Source organism: Oryzias melastigma, linkage group LG8 (assembly GCF_002922805.2).
Source record: "Oryzias melastigma strain HK-1 linkage group LG8, ASM292280v2, whole genome shotgun sequence".
NCBI lineage: Eukaryota > Metazoa > Chordata > Actinopteri > Beloniformes > Adrianichthyidae > Oryzias > Oryzias melastigma.
In genome coordinates this window covers 21,101,027-21,119,778 of record NC_050519.1, presented here as the reverse complement: position 1 = coordinate 21,119,778, position 18,752 = coordinate 21,101,027, and the positions used below count along the sequence as shown (strand labels likewise).

The following is an 18,752-nucleotide window of genomic DNA, read 5'->3' as shown; positions in this document are numbered from 1 at the left end:
CACTGTGGTGCTGTGTAGGAGTCATAGTATTACTGGAGTTTTGTAGACTTTAGCATAACAAGCCTTTCTGAATTAAAGAAATACACTTTTCCATGTTACTGAGGAGATGAAGGTCATCTGAAGACTTTGAGGAGGATTATTGCTCTGACACCTGAAATCTGCCAAAGTTTTAGTTTTTTAAATCATTGCCTCAATTCTTGTTGGCGTCTGTGTTCCTAGTGTACCTGACACCAATCATGACATTTTGTACACCTGCACATGTGTTTGCTTATTTGTGACCCTTTCTGAAGCAGATGAGACCCAGATTGATTTTGGTGAGGATTAATGCCGCTGTAATCTGCTGTAATCTGGTTAGTGTTGATCGTCGGGGGAGCTGAGGCGAGCACTCGGCTCTTTACCCACTTAAGTGCTGCCTCTGCTTTGTTGCTGCCTCGCCGTCTCCGCTCGGAGCACGGTCACATGATGACACACTTCCTGGTTTCCTCTCCTCTCTTCCTAGTTGTGTGGAGGAGACACCTTTCGAGTGGCTTCTGTTTCAGATCTGATTATATATTCTCTTGAACTTTCCCTTTTGCTCACATTAGTGCTGCCACAAATGATTATTTTATTAGTCGACAAATTACCGATTATTTTTCCGATTAGTCTACTAATCAGGTCATGGATCTAAAGCACACATCTTAACCCTCAATAGCTTTAAACTAACTAAAAACTAGATATATAGCATTACCTTTGATAATGCTAGTGTGAATGCTGTAAGATGAATTTGGCCACTGAAGATACTAGTGCTGATAGCTGAAGATGATAAAATTGATAGCTAAAAATGCATATTTGAAATTGCTGAAGCTAATAGCCAGCCAAGATATTAGTTAGATGCCAAATGAGCCTAAAAAACTGAAAAAATCATAAATTAGCCAAAATAGCTAGCATGTAGCTGAAATATTAGCTAAACTCCAAAATAGCCTAAAAAATCTTAATTAATGCCAAAATAGTCCAAAAAGCTAACAGACTGCCATCATAACTTTCATCTTTACTACACTCTGATTCCATGTAATATAAAGTAATGACTAATCATCTAATAAATTAGTCGTTGACTATTTTAATTGTCGATTAGTCATCAATTAGTCGACTAATCGTGGTGGCCCTGGCTCACATCACGTCTTCCTTAACCTTTCTCCATGCTCTCCACTATCTAAGTTCTCCCTTGTTTTTCCTCTCTTCAGACTGATCCCAATGGGCTGTCTGTGCTCCAGCAGCTCGGTCTGGACCAGAACTCCGACTTCTCCGACTGTAGCGTGCAGCAGCGCCTGGATGAGCACCGCGAGCGGATCCGCAGGGAGATCCGGAAGGAGCTGAAGATCAAGGAGGGCGCGGAGAATCTGCGCAGGGCCACCACGGACAAGAGGAATGTCCAGCAGGTCGACTCGCAGCTGCGCAGCTCCAAGCGCAAGCTGGAGTCCCTCCACGCTCAGCTGCAGGAGCTGGATGCTCACATTGTTGTCAAAGGCCCGGATGAGAACAAAGGTATCTGTTATTGGATTGAGATTTATCATAGTCATGATGACACAAATGCTGTCGATATTAATCAGCTTGCACAAAGATGACACAATCAAATGCTGCCAAAGGAGGTTCATAAAGTTCTGCTGTGGGATCTGGATCCAGCACTGATGTGGAGCCTCCAGCTTTGCTTTAACAGCTAATCCTACTGCTGCTCAAACCATTTGAAGGTTAGAGTAATGGAGGCCAAGTGAGCACCTTAACTTAAACCACGTTTGGTTTGTAGCTGCAAGGATGAACAGGACAATCCTTAGATTTAAAAAGGACTTCAGGTTTCTCAGCAGAGACTAACACAAAACATCACTTTACACTTACTGGTCACTTTATTAAGTCCACCTTGCTGGTACCAGATTGGACCCCCTTTTTGCCTTCAGAACAGCCTTAATCCTTGATGGCTTAGATTCAACAAGGTACTAGAAACATTCCTCAGGCTCCAGCGTACCGGATGACGATGGAGGAGGTGAGGATGGACTCAAGGACATAGAACTGCACCAACTCTTTGGTGGGCAGCTTGAGTTTCCTCAGCTGTCGCAGGAAGAACATCCTCTTCTGGGCCTTCTTGATGAGGGAGCTGATGCTCACCCCCCTACTTGAGGTTCTGAGTGATAGCGGCTCCGCCATCATCTCCACTGTCTTTTGCACCAGGGCAACATTTGATCCCTCCTGTAAGCAGATGAGGGTGGTGTCATCTGCAAACGGGATGAGTTTTTAGTTTAGGGAGAAGACTAGTGAGGAAAGTACACAGTAGTAATGGTTACATACTTGAACACAAAGAAAGCATCAAGGTACCAAAGCAACATCCTAGCCGTACATAGCCTAATTAGGCTTTTCTTTTTTTATTATTATTCCACTACAGCTGAGTTGATAAAATCGATTAATCGATTTGAATCAATTTAAGCTTAACAGATCAAGCATTGATTCAAAAATAATATAAATCGATTTAGCACATAAAGCTAAAGTCCACTAGCTTGATGATAACGTTTAATGGAAATTCCCATAGGAAGGCTAATGCTAACGCTCGATGGACCTAAACATACATTGCTTTATAAATTCACAGGCATGAATTTTCCAAACTCTTTCAAGGAAATATATGTTTTTAAAGTAAAAATCTGTGGTCTAGTTTATTGTTATCCTTTCTTCTTCTTCTGGAATAAGGTGTACTGCTATAGCCTGATCGCCACCTAGTGTCCAAAATGAAACTCCCTCCAGGAGAAGCAGAACAATGTTTACAATGTTAATGATCTGAACATTTTTGTTAGAACTTCTCTTTTTAGGAAACCCTGTAACACTGTATGGTATTAATAGTCTCATGGTTGTGTGATGTCATTTTTCTAAATTATTCTCCATCTTTTGTCAGTCATCTATTAAACTCTGGATTGAGTTTCAGCTCCGTCAAACCATCATGTTTGTGGACAAAAGTTCTCTTGCTCCCAATTCCATTCAATCTCATTGATTTAGACACCACCAAATCACTATCAAGGTTGTCTGATGGTGTTTCATAAATTTATAGCAGCGTAGCTGCATGTTTAGGGTCAACTTTAACAATAAGGACTTGATGCCTATTGATAAAAATATGCATCAAACCACTTCGTCTCCTAAATTACCTGAACTTTTTCTGTTTTTTATTGCTGGAAATACATTCGGGGGTCGAGGGGTTAAACGTGTAGTTCCCAAACTGAAATAGGGAGTTTATTTGATAAAAAAATAAAAATACTGTGCCAATGAATAAAGGAATTCTAGGAACTTGATTTAGATCATAAATAAAATAATAAAACAACAAACACCAAAAAGATAAATGAATGAAATTTATCTTAAACTAAGAATATGATTAATGTCTTTTCATTAAGGAACTTGTTTCCGACTGCAAATAAAAAGTTTTTTCTGGTGTAAACAGTAAACAAACTGTATTTAAATGTGGTATTTTCTGATTTTGATTGGACTTCTTTGACGTTTGCTTTCAACAGATTGATCTAAAATGCTGAAGTCATAGATGTTTTGTTCTCTGCTATCCAGCTGACATTTACAGTTATTTATTATTTACATAGCTCTCATTGATCGTTTGTGGCTTCCTCCCTTAGACAGGCCTTTAAGAAAGCTGTCTTTTAAATGCATAAAATGTTTGCATTGATGGAAGCTTTACTGTGTTAACACAGGAACCAGTTGAGTTGAGATGAACTCGTCTTCTGGGTTCTGAATTGGGCCTGAAGGTCAAGGATCTTCTGATGACATCCTTCCTCCGTCTCTTTGTTGTTCTTGCCAGATGAGTCCAAGTCTCCGGGTTCGGTCAACCAGACGTCGGCCAATCAACACCGCATCGCAGCTTTGGAGCGACAGCTGAACATCGAGCTGAAAGTCAAGCAGGGAGCAGAGAATATGATTCCGATATATTCCAGCGGTGGAACCAAGGTACTGCCTCCAGTGGAAACTGCCACGCTCAGAGGCCGCAGCTTAGACTAAACAATCTCTTTTGTGATCTTCATCAGGACAAGAAGCTTCTCCAGACCGCTCAGCAGATGCTGCAGGACAGCAAGACCAAGATCGACATTATCCGGATGCAGATCCGGAAGGCCATGCAGGCCACAGAACAGTCCGAGGACAACCAAAGTACCTGCCGTGCTTTTGTGTTCTTCTTTCATCCCACCTGTCCCTTTTTTGGCCCAGCACCACTGCATTTTTTATGACGCGAGGGATAATCGATCGGTTCTTGCCTCAGAGCTTCACAGCGTCCGGGCTTCCAGTCAAACACTCACACACGGTTGTCCATTACAGCCCCCTCACTCCCCCAGGTTAGAGCCTTATTGATGTTCCTACATCTCTTGATGTTGCCCAACAACTAAAAGCCGAGGCTCATTTAGCAGGGCTTTGAGAGGAGGCGGGGCCAATGCGGGGTAGTGGGGGGGGCTGAGAGGACCATGAGATGAAAGTGAAAAACACCAGGATGCAACAGACTCCGAATGAGCAGAAGCCTCTTGGATTATTGTTCTCGTTCTGCTTTTCTACGCATTAAGAAATGGCCTGTGAAAAAACAAAAACTCCAGATCTTCATCTCCTGAAAGTGCATTTTTATCCATGGTTCCACTTTTTTTTTTGGGGGGGGAAACTTTAAAAACAATTAAACATTTCAGTGAGTTTAAAGAACTATGCAAGAAATGAAGAAAATCTCATTTAAAGGGGATTATATTGAAGCCAGCACTCTCTCAAGTGTGGCAAAAAACTGTTAGAGACATAAAGATACCAAATACCTTTATGTTACAATGCCTTCAACTGCACAGAAACAAAGTCTTTATCTATTTTTCTTGATTTCTAAACTTTGTCTTAAAGTCCCACTCGATTAATCTTTTGCTCTATTGTAAAAGCGTTTCCAGGAAAAAATTGATTCTGCGATATATGGCGATATTTCGCTTGTATGGATTTAAAATGCTGACAAGGCCATTTTTGTGATTTATGATTTGATTAATAATTTTTTCATCTGAACCCTCGACGACTAGTTGGCAGCAAACTTAGCGTCTTTGAGCAGCTCTACACCGTGATCAAAGCAACAAGATCTCACGAGAACCCGCTAGTGTTCAGTCCGCTTCACGATTTTTGTTATGACATCATGCTCCTTCAGTGCATCTGTTATGTTTAAAGTTTGATAGGAAATGAAAATGTACTTTTAAATAACCTGGGCCACGGGAAGTTCAAATTTGATAAATATAGTTATTTGATTTATATCGTGATGTATATCGTTAGCGTACAATATGCAAAAGCTATATTGTGATATAAGAAAAAATTCCATATCACCCAGCCCTACTGTGTTGTTTTCTAAGACATAGTTTGCTTACAGTTTCTTTGAGTTTTGTCAGTTTGTCAGTTTGGTGGAGCAACCCCGCCCCCCTTCCCATTGCTGAAAACTCTCTGTTCACACGCTCTACTGCACTGGCGATGCAGCAGAAATAATAAGCAATATCAGAACTATCCACCCGTACAGTTCTGATCCAGATTCCAGCTCAGACGGGGAAAACAAAGAGGTTCATGGATCTATTTGTCTGCAAATGGATGATCAGAATGGAGCAGAGCAAGCTTACACAGCATATTTTCTACATCTTCTTCTTCTTCTTTTTTTTAAATATATGTGTTCCATTATCATAAAATGCCACAAGAACATATTAAAAACGCAATTTTCATTGGAGTGGGTCTTTAAATTTGACGTTTTGGTTTATTTCAAAGAATCTTCCGCTTTATTTACTTGCAGTAAAACATTATACTGCCTGTTGTTGTTGGGCCAAATCTCCCCTCTGCAAGTTATTGTTTGCTCATATGCTGTTAATTAGACCTAGCACCTTTTGTCCCAGGCAAGCCGGACCTGTGCGGGGTGGAGCTTCGTGTTGAGGAGCTCTGGCATCACTATCGGGTGGAACACGCCATGGCCGAGGGGGCCAAGAACATGCTGCGGCTGCTGGGCGCCGGGAAGGTGCAGGATAAGAAGGCCATCGCTGAGGTGAGGAGGCAGAAAGGCACACTCATGAGTCCTTGATGGTTTACACAAATTTTACAAGCTCCATCAGGAAGTTAATAATCATGATAATCATTAATTTGTTTGTTTATTGCCTTCAAAAGGTCCCCAAACAAAAATAGGAGCAGAATTAAAAGCCAGAGAAGCAGTAAAAAAAAAGGATGTTTGAGAGTTCATTTAAGCTAATCATGAACCGTAATGTATCTGTCAAATGTGTAGTCTATTTCTGTAAAAAAATAAAAAATGCATCTGACGCTGCACTAAAGGAGGAAGTCCCTCCCCTATCCCAGAATCTGCAGATGATTGGAGGCTATTTTTAAAATGGCTTTTGTGACGGTCTGCTGAGCTACAAAGGAAACCAGCCAGTTCAGATTAAGGAGCCTCACAGCCACATCAGGCTGCAAAGAAAAAAATAAAAATAGCTTTGCTGGTTGTCACTCAGTTAAATTTGATCACAAGTCAGAAAGGTTTCTGCTTTTGGACAGAAGAGGTTAAAGTTCATCCCTTGTCTAAAACATAGTGATGGTGGTATCATGGTAGGGGTCTGCTTTGCTGCAACTCAAAAAGGACAGGTTGTCATTTCTTAAGGAGGGTTTTTAAATAAGAGTAAACATTGAACTAATAGCAGAGCATCCATAATTACAAAAACATTAACTAGTTTTTAAGAAAAAACTAGCTTGCAACAATTATTTTACTAAAGAAAAGTGTGACTTTTTTGATACATCAGTATTATCATCAGCATAAATCTCCAGATCCAAGGATTGGAATGAAGCTGGAATTCAGAACCAGAACTCAGAAAAAAATTAAACCTTTTTAAGAGCAGAAATAAATAGGGAACTGCACATTTTAGCATATTTAGCTTCCAAACTTGGTATGATGGGCATGACCACTGATGTTCATTTTAGTATTTGAATAAATAAATAAATAAAATAAAAGTAATAAACTAAATAATTTTGTGGCTGATGCTTTAAAATCTGTTACAGATTAACTGTAAAATACAGAAAATATTGAGTTAGAATTAAAAAAATATTGTTTATCTATAAAACTTCCTAAAGTTTCTTTATTTGTTTCACCTGTTTTTCAATTGGGTGAAAGCAGTATTTAATTTCCTACTTCAACCATATTTTTCTCTATTGAGTATGCTGTTTTTAGCTACAATCAAAAAGCCTGTGTTTTTTTAAAGACATAGTTTCTGCAGAGCAGCAGGAGCTCATTTGAAGTTCAAATCTAGGTTGTGAGCTGGACCATTAGTGCAGAAGTATTTCCACATTGATATCCCAGCATTCTGTTGTTTACACTCTCTCACATTTGCAGCACAGATAAAAACATGTTTTTTTTGTATAACTATTGAACATCATGTGTGACCAAGGCAATGGTGAAATCATAAAAATGTTGCTGATGAATAAAGCAGCCTCTGATGTCATCGACCATCTTCAGGATCTAATCCTGCTGTGATCTTTCTTAGAATCTACTCTACAGTTGAATAAGTGTTGACCTGAAGACATCATCCCATTTTTTTAACACAGTTTGCTTCAGGAAGGGGCAAAAACTATTTGGAAGTATTACTATACAATCATTCCTATACAAACTATTTCCACATGAATAAAAGCAGTTCTGTTTTCTTTACAAATTACTTCCTGTCGTTATCCTTTTTCAGGACTATTTCAAGGCTATTTTATTTTATATGCAAACCTTTATTTAAAAAATGCCATCAAAATACCCTTAAATCATGAAGATATACATTTTTTGCAAAGCTTTTTATTTAGAAATGCCATTAAAGTGCCCTTAAAGCGTAAAGTTATCAATTTTTTTTAAGTTTTATTTAAAGTTGCTACTAAAATGCCCTTAAAGCATAAAGTTATCATTTTTTTGCAGATATTTATTTAAAAACATAAATCAAGTTATAGTTTATAAAGTTATAAAGCATAAAGTTATATTTTTTTGCAAATATTTATTTAAAAAGGCCATTGAAAATGCTCTTAAAGCATTAAATTATACATTTTTTTGCAAATATGTATTTAAAAATATAAATACAGTTTTAATTTATAAAGTTATAAAGCATCAAGTTATCTTTTTTTTGGTAAATCTTTATAAAAAATGCAATCAAAATGCCCTTAAAGCATAACGTTATCAACATTGTTGCTACTGTATATCTGATCTAACAAGTTGAATTCTTGCACAGGATTTTAATTTAAAACGTAAAGAGTTTTATACAGCAGACTTGTTGTTGTGACTCGGAGGATCCTAAAGGTCAAATTTATCTTCCAGTCTTTATTATAGTGTTGTCCTGTCTGTTCCCCTCTCTGTGACCGCTCTGTCCTGCAGGCCCAGTGCGGTCTGAGCGGCTCCTCCCAGCGCCTGGACCTGCTCAGGTGTGCTCTGGAGCAGAGGCTGCAGGAGCTGCCGGAGGACCACCCCAAAGCCTGCCTCATCAAAGAGGAGCTGGTGCTCGCCTCCTCCTCGGCGTTCACCACCAGCCACAGCACCCCGTACGTCCACAACCAGTACAGCACGCTGAGCAAGCCCTCGCCTCTCACAGGTAGAAGCTGCTGAAGGGAGTCCGCTTTCACAGGGAGGGGCAAAAACCAGCAAGTAAATGTTTTTCTTCATCCAGGTACTCTTCAGGTTCGTCTTCTGGGCTGTGTTGGACTCCTGGAGGTGGTTCCAGGGCGCAGCAAAGGAACCCCGGTGGTTCTCCCGTCCTACTCGACTCCAGACGGACGTTCCTCGTTCAAACTGAGCGGCCTCTACAGCCGCAGCACCAGCAGCATGAGCCTCAAGATCCCCAGCAAGAACGAAGAGCTCTCCTGTAGGCATTCGTCAACCGCTCCTTGTATGGAACGAGAATGCAGAACGTTCCTGATTCCTGGGTGGTTTTTCTTTTCCTTTTCAGCCGAGGTGAGCGCTGTGCTGAAGCTGGAGAACACCGTGGTGGGACAGACGGCCTGGAGGACAGTGGGGGAGCAGGCCTGGGACCAGAGCTTCACTCTGGAGCTGGAGAGAGTGAGGAGCAGCACTTTCACTCACAGTTCTGCAGACTTTCTGAAGTAGGGCTGCCACGACTAGTCGATTAGTCACGACTACGTCGACAATTAAAGCAACTAATTTAACAGTCAATAAGGATGTAATGATTCTTCGTGAATGAGTAAAAACACGATTCAAACTTGTCAACATGTTCATCATTGCAGAAAATTTAAAAATGGATTTGTCTCGTCCTGTGCCTAAATTTAAAAAATGCAGAGATGATGACACTTTTCCATGCAGGCTCGCTTTGAGTGTGTGCGCGCCTGTGTGTGTTCACGTAATTGCCTCCTTGGAAATTCCTGGAGCTCCTTCAGATTTAAACGTTTCAATTAAGTCAGTCCCACCAGGATTTCACGATGTTGCATTCGCAACTATTAACGCAAAGTCAAGCAAAGCCGAGATTGGTTCCTTACCCTGCAACTTTACATCAAAAATTTATATTTTACACTGAGTTCTTTAGTAGATTAGTCGACTATTCAGGAAAAGAAATATTGGTAATTAGTCGACTAATTGTGAAAAAAAACATTGTCGATTTGTCGGCTAATCAAAAAAAATAAGAAATAACAACAATCGGCGATTACTTAAATAATTGTGAAAAAATAATCGGTGATTACTTGACTAATTGTGAAAAAATAAAAATAATTGGTAATTAGTAGACTAATATAAATAAATAAATAAATAAATACAAATTGTTGATTAATCGACCAACTGTGAAAAAAATAAAAATATTTCATGATTAGTCGACTAATTAAAAAAAAAATAAGAAATACAATTTTGGTGATTATTCCAGTTATCGTAAAAGTTAAGAAATAAAAATAACCGTTGATTAGTTGACTAATCAAGAAAATAAATAAATAAAAAATCTGTGATTAGTCGACTATTAAAATAATAGTTTGTTGGAACCCTATTCCGAAGGAGTAAAAATAAAAAATGCTTGATTTCATTCAGTTGAAAAAACCACGGCCTCAAGATTTTCTTCTACATCTGAAAATCTACCATTTAAATGCTTCGTTTCTAAATAATCTTTCCATCAAAATAATCAGAGATCATTATCTTTTACAACTATTATAGTGGTTGGAAATGTGTTGGAGTTTAGCATTTGAGTGATTAGAAAAATGTTTCATTACTTTTTTATCATCTATCACCCTTTCTTGCATCTTTTTGCATTTTTTATCAAGATATATTAGAAATTTCCAATAATATTCAGCATTATTAACCCTTTAACACCTGAGGCGTTAACGCTTAAACACATAATCTGTAACATTCTGTAACTTTTCAACCGTAAACACGATAATTCCAGTAGATTCTGAAGGAGAAAAGCGGCGTGAGCTAATGTAACGGTAAAGAAATACATGCTAAATCGACCGAATATCATGAATACAGTTTCCTCACAAGAAGCTCCACAATGTTTTCCTTTCATATTATACTTATTTGTTTGTTGTTTTCTCCAGTCGAGGGAGATGGAGATAGCCGTGTACTGGCGAGATTACCGCTCGCTGTGCGCGCTGAAGTACCTGAAGCTGGAGGAGTTCCTGGACAACCAAAGGCATCGAGTGCAGCTGGAGCTGGAGCCCCAGGGCCTGCTGGTGGCTGAGGTACGACACAAACTCCACACACACAATCCAGCTGAGACTGCACCCTCCAGAGTCTGCTGGACTCGTTTGCAGACTCTACAGAACATTTACAGGAAAGCCGTTTGGTGCCTGAGAAAAATAACAGTCTGCTTGTTAGGTGACTTTCTTCAACCCGGTTATAGAGCGGGGCCAGCGACTCCAGAGGCAGAAGAAGGTCTTCTCCAAGCAGCACGGTGGGTCACAACACCAACACAGTCCATTTAATGGACAACCAGCAACGTTGAGTGTCTGTTTAAGCAGAAAACATTACGTTTAGTAGCTCAACATAAAGCTTTGTCTTCAGTTGGAGTCAGAAGAGATGACTCCATCTGCTAAAGCCAGTCACTGGCTCCACTGATGGGAGTTCAGGAATGAAAATCTTGTTTTATGTTAGAAGAAACATTGCAATTCAAAAGAAATTATGCCTTTTTAATTTTTTTTTTTTACTGCAGTTATCGTTTAAATGTTACAGTCTTGAAAACTCCTAACATAAGTGAATATTCAAACCCATGACAGTTCAAGACCCACTCTGATCATCTTTTGATCTGTTTTAGAAGTGTCCTCAGTAGCTTTTTTAGGATGTTTTTAGCCCAAATTTTTAAAAAAGTGTCATTTTCTAGAACATAGTTTCTGCAGAGCAGCAGTAGTTCATTAGAAATTCACCTCTAAATTGTGGGCAGAACGGTCAGAGTGGAGCACCCCGCCACCCCTTCCTGTCACCCATAACTCTGTGTAGTTCCTGCCTCACAAAGACTATCAAAGACTATTTTTTCCTCTGCTCCTGATTCACAACAATGTTAATGCAGACATTTTCAGAAATACAATTTTAAGCTTAATTTTCTTTATATAAAATGAGAAAATGCTAAAAATTAACACTTCAAAGTGTTCCTTGTGTTTTTTTTATTATAATTAAGCCGTTTTTACCCCAAATCAAAAATTCTGTCATCTTCTTAGACATAGTTTCTGCGGAGCAGCAGGAGTTCAATAAAAAAAATCACCTCTGAGTTGTGGGCTGGACCGCTCTGATTTTCCTTTGTTTACTCTCTCTCCTGCTAGCTTACAGCCCCTCACATCCCCAACTTAACGTTAACAGATCAACAAAAATGGAGAGCAGCATCAGAGTTATCCAGCCGTACAGTTCTGATCCAGATTCCAGCTCAGACGAGGAAGACAAAGACGTTCATGGATCTATTTGGATGCATCAGGAGCAGGGAACTTGTGGCTCATTGATTGTTGTTTGCATTAGAACAACAAACATTTTCCAACTTCATTTCCTCTCCTCCTCCTGATTCACAATGATTTGAATTAAAAATACAATTTTGAGCTAAATTTTCTTTACATCTGTCTCCCACAATCAAAAAAACATGAAAAACACCAAAAACATGCTTTACATTGGAGTGGATCTTTAGGACGAATTTGAAATCCATTTGAGTTTCAGATCAGTCCCTCTGAAGTGCTTGTGGACAGCGGTTTTGCACGCTCCGCTTGCTCGATGCCTTCTCTATAAAAATGTTTTATAACCCTGAGGGGTGAGAAGCTGAGGGAAGCTTCTCCCCATAAACGCTTGATGACTTCTATAAACCTTTCAGAGCTGCTGCGGTGGACCGCAACACGCCTGCTGACGTTTGCGATGTGTTTCAGGTAAAGCTTTCCTGCGGGCGCGACAGATGAACGTGGACATCGCCACCTGGGTGCGGCTGCTGAGGAACGCCATCCCCAGCGGAAGCAACACCCCTTCTTACACCCCTATCTTCTCGAGCAACACGCTGACACAGTCCACAGGGTAGGTGAGGGGGGCTAATCACCACTCAGGATCATGGTTTAGGATGTTTTAATGACTTCTAGTTAGTTTTAAGTTTATTAAACATTAATCATAAAAACAGGAAGTCTTTTAAAAATTGCACCAGGAGAGCTCAATAAACCTTCATACGGTCACAGGATTGATCTTTAGGTGCATAGGGCTGATGGGAAATTACCTCATATAGCTGATATGTCATGTTACTCCTTCATTTATGTTTTTTTTTTGTTTTTTGTTTTTTTATGCTTAAAGTTGCAAACTATCACACTACCACCACCATGTTTGACGGTTGCTATGATTTCCACTGTGTACATGCTTTTAGTTCAACTCGATATGAACTCAAACCCACCAGGAAGTTGGACTCAAGTCCAGTTTTTACTGCTAAATGTTGAACTCTGACCTGTACTAGAGTGGGGTCAGGCCGGCAGATGTTCTGGTTCTTGTTCATTAACAGTTGGTTAATTGTTTCTTTCTGTGTGGATCATGACTCTGTTTGTGGTTCTTGACACTCTGGAAGCGTCGCTGAAGTTGCTTTTCTATCGTGTTCTTGAACTTCTCAGATGTCAGCTTGATGTTCTTCTTTCTGATGCTTTTTTAGCTCGTTTCACTTTGTCAGGGAGCTTCCTGAATGTGGCAGTAATCAGGTCAAAGAGTGAGGAAGAAAACAGAACCTTTCTAACCATTTTTCTAACTTTCTTTTGGACGATTTATGAAGATAGAAAAGGTCAAAGTAAATCTAGACAGAGTTTTCCTTTAAAGAAAATTTCTGTGGTTGCCCTGTTGTAAAAAGAATTATAACTTTTCTCATAACTAGACAACTATATACTAATACATTTTCAACTTTTTTTCCTCATTCATTTATGACTTTATTTCCTTATAATTTTACAACTTTGTTCCCTCAAATTGTTTACTATTTCTTCAAAATTCCAAAACTTTATGCACTTGAATTTTTGACTTTTTTTCACGATTTTACAAGTTTATTCTGCTATTTTTGTTTTATTTAAAATAATTGTATAACTTTATTTCTCTGTATATTTTTGCCTTTTTCTCACAATTTGACAAGTTTACTCTCATCATTATATTTTTAAAAAATTATTTTACAACTTTATTTACCTGTAAATTTTTGCCTTTTTCTTACAATTTTACGTGCTTATTCTCATAATTTTTTTACCTTTTTTTTTTAAAAATAATTTTACATTTTTATTTACCTATAAATGTTTTTATTTTTCACTCACAATTTTACAACTTAAATTTTGAAAATTGTTGACTTTTTCTTACAATTTTACGACTTTATTACCCTGTAAGTTTCAGATTTTTTTTCTCATAATCTTACAACTTTATTGTCGTATATTGTTAAATTTCTCTCACAATTTTACGTCTTTATTATCAGATTTTTTTTCGTACAATTTTACACCTTTATCGTTTAAATTTGGTAAAGTTTATATTATATTGCAGCTTTATCTTCTAAAACATTTGACATTATTGCCATTTGTATGGCGTCCCTAATACTCTGTCGTAGAATCCTGTTAGACTGACAAATAAAAAAGGTGGAACTCTGATTCTCTTTTCCATCTAATTGAAATGTTTATTTATTTTTTGCAGCTGAGTTTTTTGTTTGTGAAGTTTCAGCTTCATTTCAGTCGTTTGTCTTCCTGTTTTCTGTCTGTCTGCAGAGAAATCTCCGTGGAGAAGCTGAATCTAGACGGCGACTCTCCTTCCAAAGCAGAAGTCAGGAGAGAGTGGAGTACGGACGGTCTCGCCCCGCTGGTGAGTTCCTGTGATGAAGATGCAGACGGGGGGGGGACAACGCTCCTGTTGTCTGCAGGGAAACCCAAACCTGCAGAGACTCAAAGGCCCGTATAAATAACCTCAGGAAGAATTAAGGAGGGAGGGGGGCTGGCGATGAGAGGATGTGGGGGTTAATTAGATCAAGATTAGATCAATCCTGGTGTTTTCCCAGCATGAGGATCACCATCTACCGGTGTGAGAAGACTCTCGTACATCTGAGGAGGAGAGAAAGAAACCCAGACCTGAAACCCTCAGCTTATACTTATCACATATTAATATTTTGTTCTGCATCTTAATTTTCCAGTCAGGATAGATTTTAGCAGAAAACATTAGTGGATTAAGCTTCAGATTAAGTAGCAAACAAAGGATGTAATGAAGCCTAAAGATACCAACCATGAAGCCCAAAAAATAAACACGTCTCGCCTGAACTTTTATTGTGAAACGAGGGAAAAACGAGGTCAAAAATGAAAGGCTTGTACTTGAATTGCCTTTGACAACATTAGCAGTAATCTGATTTTCATGTTAGGAGCTCTCAGGGACACATGCTGCACCAATGGAGAACAAACTGCAGCAAAAAGATTTTTAGATTTTTATCAACAAACTTATTATTTTTTTCATTTTTTGTAAAAAATTAAGCCTTAAACATCCAGTTAAATGACATTTACCAACTTGGTTAGTATCTATAATAAAGAGCTTCTCTAAAAGCTGTTTTAACCCTTTAACACCCGAGGAGTCGTTGGCGACGCCTAAATAACACACGCTCCTCGAACTACCTTAAGTCTGACTGTTTACGGACTCAATTGGCTGATTCGTTGCAGAGAAAAGCAATGCTATGTTGATTGTGTAAACACTTCACTACTGTAAAGTGTTGCATATCAGTGCAAAGCTGCTTTTCTCCACTTCAGAATCTGCTGGAATTACATTCATTGGATAAACAGTTGAAGAGTTCCTGGGCTGTAAGAATGTGAACACTGGAGCTAAAGCTCTGGTGTTAAAGAATGAAAAAATAATCATAATTTTTAAATAAAATTTTAGATTTTTTTTTCTTTTTTAAATGAGCAGCAGTGTGTACTGCTGTTGGCCTCTCCCACATCCCTAACAGACCCAAAGCCCCTCCCAGCTTCCACACGCAAGCCATTCAAACTTCAGTCCAGACTTGGGACCATGACATATTTTATTTCAAATGACTTAGGCGTGGAAAATAGGGTGAATTTAGTGAACCTACTGCGCCGGATCACAAAAAAAATGTCACTAAGCTAAAATGTTTTAATTCAGTTCATGTGTAATTCTAATTTGATCTTCTATTTACTTCTTGTGTAGATGTTAACAAAAACACCTTATTAGCATTTAATTAAGTTATCTATTGAATATTGTTCCTATTTTCAGGTTTATAACTTTCATTTGACCAACTTCATTATGTATTCAGGTCTGTATTTGTATGAGTTTCATTTTTTCAACAAAATCTTTATTTGTACAGAGAAAGTTCACATTTTTGTAGTGAGTCAGATCCAGTCATGTACTTGGAAAGTGAAGAATAGAACAGTTGCATTGGGGTGCAGATGGGAACCCCTCCTCTCTACACACACACACAGGTCACCGCATGAAAATTGGACTGAGTGACTCCTCCCCCCTCACATTCCAAACAGGAAGTACTCGCTGGTTCCAAGAAGCCAAAATCCCATAGACTTCTGGAGAGAAATGAACAGCTGTTACTCAGTCATGTTTTAATCAGAATAACCTGAATTCTTTTTGTAACATCTTTTTTTCATATTTTTATCTTTTTGCTAGTAATTTTCAATGGGTGATGTCACACTCACTCTGTCCAGTTCTCATATATAGTCAATTATTTACATCCAACTTGCTGGTTGATTATATTGCTTCATCAAAAGACACTCCCTGTTATTTATTTGTATATTTTATTTGAGATTTAGCTGCTTTCAAATGAAATCTGTTTGGGTTTTTATCAGCATCCCTGCTAAGAATCCGTGTTGAAGAGTTACCTGTAATCTGGAACTATGAGGTGAATTCCTGGTTGTGTTGGGGAGCTGCTGAGGTTCAGGGACTCCGACAGTGGGAGGGGAGCGGGCCTGTGACAGATGGTTGAAGTATTATGGGATTAATTACGCTGAAGTTTTTTTAAACTTCTAATTAACACACGATGAGCCACTCCTGTCTGCCTTCACAGATGTTAGCTGTCCATTTGACCCCATCTTTCTTTTCACTCGTCCTCTGTGCTGTCATCAGGATCGGACACCGGTCATCGAGGCCCCGCCCACCCCCGAGGTCCCAGCCCACGAGCAGCCCACCAGATCTGTGTCCCACAACTCTTTACGCAGGTACAGCAGCTCGCCTCCTCCTCCTCCTCCCTGTGCCTGCGCTGCTGCAATATGGCCCTCCCAGCATGCCAGCAGGAGCGCCCTCCCCCTCACAATATGGACCCGCGCCGCCACCTTTCCGTTAGCAGCTGCCGACAGGGCCGCGTCATCACGATGAAAGCACGCTTCAGAGAAATGATGAGGGAGAATGAGATTGAGAGAGTTCATTTGACAGGTTTTAACCATCTTTTACCCCCCTGCCCCCCACCAGAGCCAGCAGAGGACCGGTGTCTCTGCAGGACTTCAAGCTGCTCGCCGTTCTTGGCAGAGGACACTTTGGAAAGGTAATAAAAAAGTGGACTAACAACACATTAGGGATGCTGTGAAAATCTCAGTGGATGTTGTATAGTCAGTGTTGGAGTGTTGGCAAAGTGAGGTGGTTGTATTGTGGTGATAGACACACCTCACTTTGTGTTTTCACATAATGGTCTCACTGTGGGTCTTATTAGGGTCAAAACCAAACAGTTCTAAAAGAAAAAGCTTTTCAATATGGCTTCAATTTCAACGTCCTGTGGAGCTGATTTAGCCAGGAAGTTGTTCCAAGTTCTTTATCTTTATGATACGTCAGTTTTGTTTCAATTACTCCAGAGCCGAGTGTTTCTTAATCTAATTAAATGTAATGTTCACTGTCAGGTAGAAGCAGTCTGAGACGTGACTCCCTTTCATAAAACGTCACGTTAGCGGACGCTGCTATCGCTCCATGTTTCAGCTACGTGCTAGCTATTTTGGTTAATTTTAGGTATGTTTCTGTTTATTAGGCTATTTTAGAGTTTAGATCAAATTTGAGCTACATGTAAATTTTGGCTAATTTAGAAATTTTTCAGTTTTTTAGTTTAACTTGGAGTTCAGCTGCATTATAGCTGTTTTGATTAACTTTTTTCTGTTTTTTAGGCTGTTTATTGAGTTTAGCTAATATTTCAGCACCATGCTAGCTGTTTTGACTAACTTAGGCTTTTTTACTTTTTTTAAGCTAATTTTGAATTTCAATAATATTGTGGCTGGCTATCAGCTTCAGCGTTTTCAGCTATTAGCTTCAGCAATTTAAGCTATTAGCTTCAGTGTTTTCAGCTATTAGCTTCAGCAATTTAAGCTATTAGCTTCAGCGTTTTCAGCTATTAGCTTCAGCGTTTTCAGCTATTAGCTTCAGCAATTTAAGCTATTAGCTTCAGTGTTTTCAGCTATCAGCTTCAGCGTTTTCAGCTATTAGCTTCAGCGTTTTCAGCTATTAGCTTCAGTGTTTTCAGCTATCAGCTTCAGTGTTTTCAGCTATCAGCTTCAGCGTTTTCAGCTATTAGCTTCAGTGTTTTCAGCTATCAGCTTCAGCGTTTTCAGCTATTAGCTTCAGTGTTTTCAGCTATTAGCTTTAGGAATTTCAGCTATTAGCTTCAGCGTTATTGGCTATTAGCTTCAGCGTTTTCAGCTATTAGCTTCAGCGTTTTCAGCTATCAGCTTCAGCGCTTTTGGCTATTAGCTTCAGCGTTTTCAGCTATCAGCTTCAGCGCTTTTGGCTATTAGCTTCAGCGTTTTCAGCTATTAGCTTCAGCAATTTCAGCTATTAGTTTCAGTGTTTTCAGCTATTAGTTTCAGTGTTTTCAGCTATTAGCTTCAGCGTTTTTAGCTATTAGCTTCAGCAATTTGTCTTGAAAGATGTCTTTCAGTCCATTGGTCCCTGCGTCCTGTCCATAATTAACTCATCTCTGCTGTCTGGTCAAGTTCCTGAGCTGTTTAAGGAAGCTGTCCTAGCTCCTCTCTTTAAAAAACCTGGGCTTGACCCCTCCCTCCTGAGTAGCTACAGACCCATTTCTAATCTGTCCTTTATTTCAAAGCTCTTAGAAAAAGTTGTTGCTAAACAACTCACAGCTGCTTTAGACAGACACGCCATTCTGGATCAGTTCCAGTCAGGTTTTCGTAGAGCTCACTCCACAGAAACAACTCTTCTCAGAGTCACAAACGACATGCTGATGCAGAGTGATGCAGGAAACTGCTCTGTGCTGCTGCTACTGGACTTAACTGCAGACTTTGACACTGTCGACCACCACGTCCTCCTAGACAGGCTGAAAAACTGGGTTGGGGTATCCGGATCTGCTTTAGACTGGTTCACATCA

At 39.3% G+C, this 18,752-nt stretch overlaps 1 protein-coding gene across 3 annotated transcripts in view; it reads left to right on the top strand.

The window, feature by feature from the left end:
* Window positions 1-18,752, top strand: part of pkn1b (protein kinase N1b) — a 53,177-nt gene that overhangs the window by 25,995 nt on the left and 8,430 nt on the right. For all 3 annotated transcript variants that reach the window (XM_024272518.2, XM_036213361.1, XM_024272517.2), the window contains exons 2-14: window positions 1,221-1,521; window positions 3,815-3,960; window positions 4,038-4,158; window positions 5,889-6,034; window positions 8,375-8,588; window positions 8,664-8,858; window positions 8,943-9,052; window positions 10,525-10,668; window positions 10,805-10,880; window positions 12,328-12,469; window positions 14,158-14,251; window positions 16,517-16,608; window positions 16,859-16,931. In XM_024272518.2, coding sequence (XP_024128286.1) covers window positions 1,221-1,521; window positions 3,815-3,960; window positions 4,038-4,158; window positions 5,889-6,034; window positions 8,375-8,588; window positions 8,664-8,858; window positions 8,943-9,052; window positions 10,525-10,668; window positions 10,805-10,880; window positions 12,328-12,469; window positions 14,158-14,251; window positions 16,517-16,608; window positions 16,859-16,931 — 1,854 coding nt within the window. The remainder of the gene's footprint in view (window positions 1-1,220; window positions 1,522-3,814; window positions 3,961-4,037; window positions 4,159-5,888; window positions 6,035-8,374; window positions 8,589-8,663; window positions 8,859-8,942; window positions 9,053-10,524; window positions 10,669-10,804; window positions 10,881-12,327; window positions 12,470-14,157; window positions 14,252-16,516; window positions 16,609-16,858; window positions 16,932-18,752) is intronic.